General features: G+C 46.1%; 5 protein-coding genes across 6 annotated transcripts in view; 1 reads left to right on the forward strand and 4 right to left on the reverse strand.

The window, feature by feature from the left end:
• On the reverse strand, positions 1-2,578 carry LOC118507250 (GPI mannosyltransferase 4). The gene is made up of 3 exons (XM_036045533.1): positions 2,302-2,578; positions 1,298-2,237; positions 1-1,230 (listed from the first exon to the last, which is right to left on the reverse strand). Exons 1-3 carry the CDS (start codon positions 2,444-2,446, stop codon positions 288-290), a joined length of 2,028 nt encoding a protein of 675 aa, XP_035901426.1. The 5' UTR covers positions 2,447-2,578; the 3' UTR covers positions 1-287.
• Positions 2,579-2,643: 65 nt separating this feature from the next.
• LOC118507266 (SOX domain-containing protein dichaete) overlaps positions 2,644-12,535 on the forward strand; it is a 210,875-nt gene continuing 200,983 nt past the window's right edge. The window contains exon 1 of one of the 2 annotated variants that reach the window (XM_036045558.1): positions 2,644-2,909. The gene's annotated coding sequence lies outside the window, so the exon portion shown is untranslated. The remainder of the gene's footprint in view (positions 2,910-12,535) is intronic. The other variant, XM_036045559.1, reaches the window with a different exon arrangement.
• Positions 3,128-5,524, reverse strand: LOC118507254 (esterase E4-like). Its single transcript, XM_036045541.1, has 5 exons — positions 5,027-5,524; positions 4,261-4,776; positions 3,817-4,191; positions 3,428-3,755; positions 3,128-3,345 (listed from the first exon to the last, which is right to left on the reverse strand). Exons 1-5 carry the CDS (start codon positions 5,507-5,509, stop codon positions 3,161-3,163), a joined length of 1,887 nt encoding a protein of 628 aa, XP_035901434.1. The 5' UTR covers positions 5,510-5,524; the 3' UTR covers positions 3,128-3,160.
• Positions 5,805-8,170, reverse strand: LOC118507261 (esterase E4-like). Its single transcript, XM_036045551.1, has 5 exons — positions 7,658-8,170; positions 7,075-7,593; positions 6,632-7,009; positions 6,255-6,567; positions 5,805-6,174 (listed from the first exon to the last, which is right to left on the reverse strand). The coding sequence occupies exons 1-5, from the start codon at positions 8,036-8,038 to the stop codon at positions 6,005-6,007; spliced, it is 1,761 nt and encodes a 586-aa protein (XP_035901444.1). The 5' UTR covers positions 8,039-8,170; the 3' UTR covers positions 5,805-6,004.
• Positions 9,159-11,440, reverse strand: LOC118507262 (esterase E4-like). Its single transcript, XM_036045552.1, has 5 exons — positions 11,049-11,440; positions 10,466-10,984; positions 10,016-10,393; positions 9,643-9,955; positions 9,159-9,555 (listed from the first exon to the last, which is right to left on the reverse strand). The coding sequence occupies exons 1-5, from the start codon at positions 11,409-11,411 to the stop codon at positions 9,395-9,397; spliced, it is 1,734 nt and encodes a 577-aa protein (XP_035901445.1). The 5' UTR covers positions 11,412-11,440; the 3' UTR covers positions 9,159-9,394.

Genomic DNA, 12,535 nt, shown 5'->3' on the forward strand with positions numbered 1-12,535 from the left:
TGGTTTGTAAAAGTAAACCGAGCGCAACATAAATGCTCCCAGCTGCAAGCTTTTATAAATAATGGTTTTTATTTTGTAAACCTTAGTTTTTGTACGTACATCGTCGCAATACGTTTGGTGCATTAGTTTGTGTGCATGGAATGGCTGTGTGGAACATTCGAAAGTGCTGCTGCTGCTGCTGCTGCTACCGGAACAAGAGCGTAGAAGAAACATGACTAGCTTCGGGTATCACTCCAAACCCAGGCCGTCGCCCGTCCATCACGGGTGGCCGGTTGGTAATGTAGCTGTTATTTGATGCGCCGCACCTCGATCCGATACAGGATCAGCCCGAACTGATGCGCCACCGAGGAAAACTGTTTCAACATTCGCCCAACACTGAACGGATTCTGTTCGTCCTCCAGCGCATAAATGGGACAGGTATCGTCCAGCTCGTCCACATCGGTATTGATGCCGCACGGATGCTGGCCGAACACTTTCGGCATTGCTTCGATCGACAGATGTGGGTAAAAGACGCGCACCTGACTGTGCTTGATAAGGGCTGCGGTTCGATTCTGGAAGATGTCGTTCAACTGCTCGGACAAGCTGGACGGGATGGCAAGGTACAGCCGGTACCGCTGGTTAGCGCTGATCGCACGCATCTCACACACATCGACCAGCAGCTTTAGCTTGCGGTAGAGCTGATCCAGATCGAGCGAACCATACTCGTACAGGAAAAATTGCTTTGTACGACGATACTTTTGCCCGTTGTCGGGATTGACGAGCAACGTTTCGGTGCTAGGCAGCCCGACAAAGCACTGGGGCACACTGTAGATGTGGCTGGTAACGAGATGGATGTGTACGTTCGACGAACGTACATCGACCTGGCGGCTAAAGTACTCGGCCAGCTGGTACACACCGCCCTGGTGCAGGAAGCCGTAGAACAGCGTCAAAATCACGTTAGCTGTGTACCAGATTTTTAGCAGATACTTTGGACTAACGGCTGGACAGAGCAGATTGTGATAGAGGAAGTCCTTTAACCGGGACGGTGTTTTGAAAGGATAGTTTGCGGACAGTCCTACTTTAAGCTTGGGTGCGTGCAGCAGCACCAATGGCACGGTGATGGGAATTAAAAAGCGTGCCTCTTGGTGGTTGATGAGCGAGAGGCTTATGATGGGGAAGAATATTGCCGATAGCATAAGTCCTACGAAGGATTGAGCTCGCGGAAGGCTAGTGTAATCATTGGTAGCGAAGCTGAAAAAAAGGAATGAAAGTTTTAAATTACCATTCAGGAAAACAAATGCGATCGATGTGAACTTACCGGTAAATCATGAAGATGAGCGAAAATATGGCTAGCACCCCGAGCACATTGTACAGCAGGGGAACGTTGACGAGCACGTGTGTGTAAAACGGATGAACGCCATGCTGGGCGGTATTTTCCGCTATGATGTTGTACCGTATGAAGTTGACCGGCGTGACGACAAAGTTGTTAATGCCTATGTCTTGCAGCTCGATTTCGGCCATCGTCAGATACCCGTAGTAGATGGAATCGATTACGATGAACAGTATCAGCGACGGGATCGCCGACAGGACGAAAATCATAATGCGCAGATTGAAATCGGTAAACGATACGGTTTTGGTGCCCATGCCCCGTAGCAGCCAGTGGAATACGAGTGGCATACCGAACAGGATAAAGGTGGGCCGGTTGAAGACGCCCGCCACGCACAGTGTCGCCATCAGTACGCATTTGTTGAGCGAATGCGATGGCAGGGACATCTTTAGCTTGTAGAAGCGTACCTTTTCCACCGTACGCTGTGCTTTGCGATATTTTTCCTCAAGGAATTCGCGCTGATAAATAACCGTATTGGAATGAATCATACAATCGCTCACAATGTACAGCAGCAGCGAACACAGCGCCATTTCGATCGAGTTGGAAAAGGTGTGCGTTGCGTACACCAGCATCACGTACGAGCTGGCCAGGGTAAGCAACCGGAACTGGTACTGTAGACCGTACGAGCGACAAATCCGATACAAACTCCAATCGTTCACGAACGACAGTGCCACCATGAGCAACCGAGGAAACACCAGCGTAATGTAGCTGCCACGTAAATTAATGCCAAGATAATAGTTTGTGTACATTGACACAAACCGGAGCAGTGAGAAGGGAATTTTCAGGCCGAAGTACGTGATAGCCATCGAACGGATCGGGTAGGTGGTGTTGAATTCCCACGTACGTGTCACCTCCAACCCATATTCATCTCCTGGAAATTAAGCAAAGCAGGCAATTATATGCCGGTGTGTGGTGCAAACCTTCACACTATTTACCTGCGACAACCTCGACCGATTGGAAAAACTCATCCGGATGGATGTAACCGAGCTGCGGCACGAACACAAGCACAATTCTTAGAAACGATAGTATAAAGTAAGACACTAACGATGGATCCTTTGGTTTGATCGTTTTAAATTGCATAATGGGTGGCAAGGAATCGATACTATCACACTACTGGTGGAAATTATTCCGTAAAATGCGGAAAATCGCCCAAAAGAGCGATCCAAGGTTTTGTTGTTGTTGCCTGTGGATGGGTTTGTTTGTTTACCTTTTCTCGCTGTGATGTCAGCCGAAACGTCAAAGCGTTATGACGTTTGCGAGCATTGAAAGGAGGTGGGAAAAAGAAGAAGAAGCAAACCACGTCGTTTTCATCGCGGTGTAGTGCTTCGGGAATTAAACTTAGTGTAAAATTAGATTTACTTTAAGAAAATTACCAAAAGTGGGTGATTAGCTTTACGCATCGTTGTGTTGAACGTGACAATAAATAGTTCTGAGTGTTATTTCAAAACAAAAACATCCATAAACATTCGGAGTAAACATCCGACCGTGCTAAGTGGCTGAGTGTTCCGGAAGAGGTTAGTGGAAATAGTGCAACAAAGCTACGGTAAGTCATATATTTGTTATGTTTTGCATCATTTTCTTTGTTTTGGCCATTTCGAACTCGTAACTTGTGCCTTCCTTCGCATGATTTATCCGTAACCGGATAGCCATTCCTTCATCCGGGTTATGGTCCGAATAGGATACTTAACCATTCTGTAAATAATCCTTTGTACAAATTGCGTTGACCAATATTTGCATAATGTTAGTAGTGTGCACAACAGATTCATTATAAAGCTTTGATTTATGGCTCTAACTTTATTGTACAACGTGTTTAATTACACTGTAAAGCAACGCCAGAACGATAGCTACTCGTGAAAGCTGTAGCTCAGTTCCTGTAGATCGCTGGTTCCTAGCCTTGTCGGTAGAGGCAGAGAATTCATTGAAATAGTTTTGGAATTCCTCACACTCTTGATTGATTTTCACATACGGTCCGTGAAAATCTGAAATTAAAATTTGAAGGGAACGTGTGATGATTAAAAGAAAGCTTGGATGGGTTGTCCCTTACCAGCTAACGAAACTTACGGGAAACGGGATTCCAGATATGTTTCAAGGCAGCTGCCGCCGGGCGTCCACTTATTGCAAACGAAGTCCACAGGTTGACCATCGTTTTAGCAACCTCCGTATCACGCTGATCGAGCCGCTGACCGAGTGGAAACAGGTAGAACAGATCTTCCGCGTGAAACGAATTATTGCGGTAAGGATAGTTGAACTCATCGCCGGCGGAAAAGTTGTACATCGACGGAGTTCCACTGTAGTCGAAGCTGTACAGATAAACCTTGCCAGCGTTGGCATGCGCGAATCGTGTCACATCCTGCAGCACCGGTGCTTTAATGGCTAGATTACCACAGATCTGTAAATGATAAAATGATAAGCTGGAGTTCGAACGGATGTGATAGCTACCTAGCACTTACGTCCACCAGTCCGGGCAGAAGCTCGGTGAAGTTGGCACGATCAAGCTCACTGCTGAGGAAGGTGCTGAAAATTTGATGCCACGTGTGAGATCCATCGTTCGAGTTGGCTCCAAACCGCTCATTGATGGTATCGATAAGCTGCAGAAGGTCCCACGAGGATTGAATGGTTTCCGGTTTGTAGGACAGCCCGTAGCGGTACACACCTTCCCAAAACATGAGCCCTTCCTGCGAGGTAGTTCCAGCCATCAGCTCCACATTCCGGAATGCACTGCGTGACAGTGTTTTCGGATGTTTCGGCATGAATGGTGATGCTTCGCCGATTACAATGCATGCTCCGGAAACGTCCGGATAACCGGTGAGGTTGAATTGCATGTTCTATTGGATGAGACGGATAAGTTCAGCTTTAAACGCGGGAATGCAAAAATAAGTCTTTACGATCTTTACCTTATGATCCTCGTACGCTTCCATCAGCCTTAGCGCTGGCACGGAGCGCAAACAATCCTCCATAGTTTCGACGGGTCGATCACAGTTTACGCGTCGTGCAATGTCAAGTGCTCCCTCCTTGGGAGATCTGCATGTCGCCCAGGGTGAAAATATCGACCCAGACTGTACGATGGCACGGTGGAACAGGTCGTCTCGCACGATTGGGCTGTAGAGCAACGCGGAAACTGCAGCACCACCCGCCGACTCTCCGAATATGGTAACCGAGGTACTGTCACCGCCGAAAAAGCGTATATAACTCGATACCCACTCGAGGGCCATGATCATATCCAGCATGGCCATGTTACCAGGAATGTTTGCTGTACCGGTTGACAGGAAACCCAACGGTCCCAGGCGGTACTGAATTGACACTAGCACGATGTCCTTTTCGAGAAGGTAGTCTGGTTCGTAGTAGGAAGCGGCTCCCACCACGAATGCACCGCCGTGGATGAACACCATCACAGGACGGTTGGCAGTTATCTGGTGAGAAACGGCATTACATTAATTATGATTTAGCCGGGGGTTTTTTGGGGTTCAGGAAAACTCTTGACACATCGAGTCACTTATTATGGCCGCAATATAGTTCATTAACGGAACCAGGTTGTTGACATTGATAGAGCATTAGTCATAAACTATTCAACACCAATGACACTCCAATAATCGAAAGTTCACTGAAATAATTATTGCTTTGTCATTGGACCATTCACGGGTCTAGTAAATAGTGGCTTACATTTTGCGTATACACCGACAGTGTGAGACAATCTTCGGCAGCCGAATCATTGGTTATGTTCAATCCAACCTGCGGGCATGGTTTCCCGGGGAAAACTGCATTGAACACACCGCTCCACGGCTTCACAGGCACTGGATTGCGAAAGCGCTGCTGCCCGCTAGGTGCTTCCGCATATCGGATGTTATAAAACTTGAAAATTTCACGATCAGTCCACGCCGTACGGCCCCTTGTTCCTTGTACCGTGCCGAGACCATCAATCACTACGATCGGTGAGTTCTGCTGACTGCTAACACGGTCACTGAGCAAAAGCACCAGACACACCGATAACAAACCGATAGAAGCCCACTTCACATGCATTTGTACTGGCGAAACTGTACCGAGCCCCGGGAGTGGTGCACACCATTCGGCAGGTAATTGACAACTAATCAATGGCCCCGTTCTGGTGGACCCTTTTGTAACCTCGGCGATCGTTTTCGTGGTCATTGGGTTGAAGCCGTCTTTCCTCTCAAATCTTCTACATCCACTCCGTGACGTTTGGATGACGAATCATATCGAAAAAATGATAGATAGAGCACTTCAACACAAACGATATCACGATGGTGTTTTTTTTTATTGCCTTTGGGCAAGTTTGCGACATTCCCTGTATTTCGTATTTGGTCCCCGCCGGCTTGGTCGCTATCGGTGAGGAAGCTACTTTTCTTGAACCAATCGGGTTTGAAAAGCGTGCCAAGAACGATAACGACTGGCCCACGTAAATGCCAATCAATCTCACGGAACATCATTTTTATGTATGTTTTATTATGATTTCAGTGGCGATTGGACACACTGGGGTGGAACAGTAACATGTCTGGTCTGAGGTATTATGAGTGACGTAAATAGGATGACAAATGCTGGAATTCGTGTGACTGGGGATAATTCTAATGCAGTGTGTGGCTAAGCTTAAAACAACGTATTAAATCATTCGATTGGTTTGATGTTTCATCGAATAACTGCAACCAGAAGTGTTAGAAAGATCGATAGAAGAGAAAACTGCATTTGAATGCCTGCATTGCTTTCTCTAGCCTTCACTACGGTATTAGTAAGCTCGTGAACAAAATACTCTTTCCTTTCCGGTGGATTCACCAATCGTAAGTAGGGGCCGTATGGTCCTGGAAATAGAAGAAGGAATTCGTGCGGTTGTTCGATCATTTGAGAACCTTAATTCTTTACTACAAGTGACTATACATACTCGATACAGTCGGCCATTGAATAACGTTGCTTGCCACAGGTACTCCTGTCATCGCGAAGGATGTCCATAGATCGACCATGATTTTAGCCATTTGTGTATGCTCTTCATTGAGGACGTTTGACATGGGGAACAGGAACTTGAGCTCGTCACCATGACCGACGCTGTTCGGGACATCATATGGAAAACCGGGCGTCATAGGAGACGGTGGTCCAACATAATCGAAGTTGTAGAGGTACACTTGTCCGGGATGTGCATTAGCGAATCGGTTGGCCTCTTCTACTGATCCATACTTGAGGGCCAAGTTTCCGGCAATCTGTAGAAGAAAGGGTGTTGGTTTTAAGTTGCATAAAAGCGTTGAAATTATTCGAAATACTCACATCAATGAGTACTGGAACAAGTTCCGAGAAGTTGGCACGGCTCATCTCCTCCCAGGTGGCTTTGCTCAAGAGCTCATAACCGACGACTGCATCGACGAAGGCGGACGATCCGAATTTCACATTGACCGTTTTTACAAACTCCAGGAAGTCCCAATGATCTTTGAATTCAATTTGTTGCGAGTTGAGGGCATATTGGAAATATTCGTTGAAGAAGATGAGACCCTCCTGAGAGTTCATACCGAAGATGATCGGAACGTCTCGGAAGTAGGTAGACTCCTTGGGGTGTACGGGCATTAAACTTTGGGCTCCGGAAGGTCCACCGACGGTGATGCAAGCTCCGGCGACCTTCGGGTATCCCGGGGAGCTGAACTCATTTTTCTGCGAAGAAAAAAGGTATTGTAGAATAAAGTTGCTCTGATGGATACTACAATATGAAGACTCACCTTGTGTTGGTCTTGCGCTTGAACGAGGTCCCGAACAGATGCCTGTTTGAGGCAGTTATCGATCTCGGTAGGAGTAGTCATGGGACATCCAATGATTCTAGCGATGTCGTAGGCTCCCTCGGTAGGATCTTGACAGATAACCCACGGCATGAACACAGTTCCGGACTGGATGATGGCGCGATGGAACAGACCCTCACGAACTCGAGGACTGTGTAACATTGCGGATACTGCATGACCTCCAGCGGACTCACCGAAGATCGTAACGTCCTGTGGGTTTCCACCAAAGTGACGGATGTGACGAGATACCCACTCAAGAGATTCCATCACATCGTACATGGCGGCATTACCGGGGATGCGCTCGGTACCCGTGGAGAGAAATCCGAGCGTACCCAAACGGTACTGAATAACGACAAGGACGATGTCTTTCTCGAGCAAATATTCCGGTCCGAAACGCTCTGCCGAACCGAGTACGAAGGCACCTCCGTGAATATAGAGCATGACAGGACGGTTAGCCAGAAGCTAGGAAAAGGAAGTTGTTGTTATATAGGTACATACGAGATGTGGAGTAAAATGAGCTACTTACATCGTTGGAATAGACGGAGAGCGTCAGACAATCCTCGGCGTCTGGGTCTTCGGCAGAGAGGGTTCGAGACTGTGGGCATCCTCGTCCAGGAGCGGTAACGTCCTTCACTCCGGACCAGGGTAGTACACTGACTGGAGCACGGAAGCGCTGTTCTCCAACTGGTGCCTCTGCATACTTGATGTTGAAGAACTTGTAGATGGGTCTCGAAGTCCAAGCCGTTTTGCCCATGATTCCCATCACTGATCCCAACCCTTGAATGTTCACCACTGGAGATTGATCATTTTGTGCAATCGCTGCGCCAATGACCGACGTAATCGTAAGCACTATTAGTGTTCTTCTAAAGCTCTCACTGCGTTTATGCGCATTCTCCACACAGGTCATTCTTACTCAAAATATATTACTTTCACACTTTTTACATGTAGTATCACTTTATCGTACGTAAGTCCTTCTCGGTGCTTGTGTTCGAAGGTTACTGAGCGATCAGTGAAAGAGTTGCCGTTTTTATCTAGAAATTGACTAGTTACATGTGCAGCTCGTTTACCTCGCAGCATTGGGACAGCTATCAATGTTTTATTTATTCTCATTGGGCGGAACACGATATCGAAATGACTGGTGATATGAAGTGCGTAATAATGTTAATGGGTTTGTGGCGGACAAATGTGCTGCGTTACGTGCATCACAGCACAATTAAATTTGAGATTAGTCCACTGCACATGTGTGCTAATCGGCTGAAAATAATCTTTAAACTGATAGATCGACGATTGAGATAACAAAGGCGATCATTGACTTCGTTGTTTTTCAATTAAACATTTGCGAATTTTTTTAGCTCACTGTCATCGATTATCGTGTAGCTTATGCTCATATGTACTTGTAGTTAATACAAAAAAAAAATTATGGGAATAAAGATTTCTTCTTCTTCTTCTTTGGCTCTACAATCTCGAGAGGTCTCGGCCTGCCATTTCTGGCTTTCTATGACTTGAATTTACCCGTAGCATAGTAGTCGGCCCTGCGTACGGGGAGGAGGTCTGGATGGAATTTGAACCTCGGTCCTTCCATGTGAAGACCGGCGCCGTTATCGCCTCGGCCACCGGACCGCCCCGAATAAGGGTTTAGTGACGGAAAAAAGTTGTCATGGTTTTATTTTTTTAGGTTTTTTTTACTCTCTTCTTTAGGGGGTTTATGGAGATCGCGTGTGAAAAATCTACACGGATGAAGTATGACGAAATTTTATTTTGCTTTATTTGATATGCTCCATAATCGCCGACACAAAAAAACCACACCCCTCGCTGTACTCGTCGTTATCTATTGAAATGTGTGAGTGGCAAACGTTATCTAGCGTCAAGTAAAATACAGTGCTGTGAATCTTCTTAAGTGCCTTACTGTTGAGTTGTGTATATAATCATTACAACGAGTGTGAACTGAATAAAAGCATAGCGAAATAAAATTACACAAAATAATAAAATTATAAAAAACTGAAATTAAGTTGCATAGCATAGCTGAAGAAGGAAAGTTAGTAGGACAAACACTTGCAGCCCGAAATTCATTAAAAGTGAGTTTGACATCCCTGCACTACAGGTTCGCTTAAGATAACTCAATGTAGCGTTATCTAAGATAATAAAAGGACTCGTGTAAGAGCTTGATGCTTGATGACTATTTTATTAGTAATTTTGGCATAAAGATGCCTGATAACATAAGGATAGGTTCAGTAGACATACAACATTTTGTTCTCATTGCCGTTCAGTTCTTGGGAACCCGTTTGCGGAAAAGTTTAGCACAGCTCTTAAGATCGTCCGACGCTCTGGGTCCTCGAGCCTTCTCAACGCTGTTAGTAAGCTCGTGCACGAAATATTCCATCTTTTCTGGCGGGTTGACTAGTCGAAAGTAGGGGCCGTACGGTCCTGGAAGGGCGCGGAAGAATATTGGGGATGAATGAGAAAAATGGAGAAAGACAAATGGACGATCTTCTCAATATTGGCACTACATACTGGATACAGTCGGCCATGGAATGACGTTGTCGGCCTGTGGTACACCAGTAGTTGCGAAGGAAGTCCAGAGATCGACCATAATTTTAGCCATTTGCACGTGAACCTCATCGAGGACGTTGGACATCGGAAACAGATACTTAAGCTCGTCGCCATGTCCAACTGTGTTAGGGAAGTCGTACGGGAATCCTGGGGTCACAGGAGATGGGGGACCATAGTAATCAAAGTTGTAGAGGTAGATTTGTCCAGGATGTGCTCTAGCGAAACGGTTGGCCTCCTGCATCGATCCATACTTGAGGGCCAAGTTTCCGGCAATCTGTATAAAAAAATTAGGAGTTAATTTATTTGAAAGCTTGGCAGCAATTAGTATAATTACATCAATCAGCACTGGAACTATCTCTGAAAAGTTGGCACGATCTATTTCCTCCCAACTGGCTTTGGTCAACAGTTCGTAACCAACGACTGCATCGACGAAGGCACCAGATCCGAATTTAACGTTAACAGTTTTGACAAACTCCAGGAAGTCCCAATGATCTTCAAATTCAATGGGTTGCGAATTCAGAGCATAACGGAAATATTCGTTGAAGAAGATGAGACCCTCCTGAGAGTTCATACCGAAGATGATCGGAACATCTCGGAAGTAGGTAGACTCCTTGGGATGAACGGGCATGAAGTTTTTGTCTCCGAATGGTCCTCCGATCGTAATGCAAGCTCCGGCGACCTTCGGATATCCTGGGGAACTGAACTCATTTCTCTGCGCGAATGAAAGGGGAAAACGATAATGAAAGTGTTTTAAAGATGTACAATAATGTAAATATGCACCCACCTTGTGTTGGTTTTGCGCTTGAACCAGATCTCGGACCGATGCATTTTTCAGACAGTAGTCGATCTGTCTAGGTGTGGTCATGTTGCACCCAATGATTCTAGCAATTTCGTAGGCTCCCTCGGTAGGATCTTGACAGATAACCCACGGCATGAACACGGTTCCGGACTGGATGATGGCGCGATGGAAGAGATCCTCACGCACCTGAGGACTGTGTAGCATTGCAGACACAGCGTGTCCTCCGGCAGACTCACCGAAGATCGTAACATCCTGAGGGTTTCCACCAAAGTGACGTATGTGACGAGATACCCACTCGAGGGATTCCATCACATCGTACATGGCAGCATTACCAGGGATGCGCTCGGTACCGGTAGAGAGAAATCCGAGCGTACCCAAACGGTACTGAATAACGACAAGGACGATGTCTTTCTCGAGCAAATATTCCGGTCCGAAACGCTCTGCTGAACCAACCACGAAAGCACCTCCATGGATATAGACCATGACAGGACGTCTAGCTCGAAGCTGAAATAAGAACCTAGTACTTGAATAAATCCATTTAAGGTACAGAGGTGAATGAACTACTTACATCGTTGGAATAGACGGATAGCGTCAGACAATCCTCGGCGTCGGGATCATCTCTTGAGACAGTACGTGACTGCGGGCAAGCTCTGCCAGGAGCAGTAACGTTCATCACTCCGGACCAGGGTCGTACGCTTCGAGGAGCACGGAAACGATGTCTTCCAACCGGTGCCTCTGCATACTTGATGTTGAAGAACTTGTAGATGGGTCTCGCAGTCCAGGCCGTTTCGCCCATGGTACCCAACACTGATCCTAGTGCTCCGATCCGCACTACTGGGCCTTGTCTGTCTTGTGCATCTGTGATCCCGGTGATCGAGGCGATCGAGAGCACAAGAAGCAGCGCAGCTGCTGAATTTCGAAGCTGTCCCATGTTTCGTTCTCCAATTTTCTACGGAGAGCAATCACTTTCTGAAGCTGGTAGTCGAAATTGCGTCCTTTTATATGAGTCGGGGAGCGATAGAAGCTGCCAGGTCTGTGTGGTGGGCGCTATCTGTTATGGCCCACTGGGAAAATGAGATATCGTATGAGGCTGATAAAAGTAATTCGATTGTAAAGTTAATGACCATTGTAAGGGAAAGGGATAATCTACTAGGTATACGCATTGCCGACCACCCATATAGGAAGGTGATCAAAGGTTGATAGGGTGCAAATTCAGAGATTTCGGTTTTTGCGAAATGGCGCTATTAGGTATGGGGTTATTATCGGTGGATTGTATTTAATCAGACGTTGCCAGTAACAAGTTTACGAGCATGAGCGGAAGTGAGGCTTGGGAGACTATAGCCGTTATTCAATTTAGTGCGAATATCTTCGGGACGGAAATTCCGGTCTCATAATCAGCGGATTTCCCCATGCTTAAGTACTTTCACGCCGCATTATCTAATGCTCCGCATGGTTATCAGATGGTTTGGGTCACAGGACACCAGACTATTCGAATCCAAGGCTGCGATTATAGATTTCACGGTTATTAGTGAATCTTATTCTTCTTCTTTGGTACTACAACCGCGAAAGATCTGTCATTTCTGGAATTCTTGGTGTTAACCGCAGCAGGAGAGTTAGTCCTGCGTATGGGGATTTGATACTCGGTCCTGTCGGGCGACCTGTCTCACCAACTATCGATATTGATCAGATGTATAAATCTTTTTGTTGATAAGCACAGAACATTGATCAGTTTGTGTTGCATGGAAGAGCATTCGATATATTATTTATCGATAGCCGATTGAACTTAGAAGGAGTTTAGATAGGTAGACAATTTTTTTCAGTAGGAATAGCCTGGTCATATTGCTGAGCTAAAAATGTATTGCATAGATTAAAATCATCCCAAAAACCGGAAGTGTGAACCGGTTTGTTATCAACTTCTCAACGGAACTCACGGGAATGAACTAAATGCATTTTGATCGCTGTGTTTGAGTGTTCAGTTCAACAAAGCGATAAGGAAATGTTCGTTATGAATGAAAGCTCAAAACTCAATCTCATATCTAGACTCTCCGGGGGTCC

Source organism: Anopheles stephensi, chromosome 2, assembly GCF_013141755.1.
Source record: "Anopheles stephensi strain Indian chromosome 2, UCI_ANSTEP_V1.0, whole genome shotgun sequence".
Taxonomy (NCBI): domain Eukaryota; kingdom Metazoa; phylum Arthropoda; class Insecta; order Diptera; family Culicidae; genus Anopheles; species Anopheles stephensi.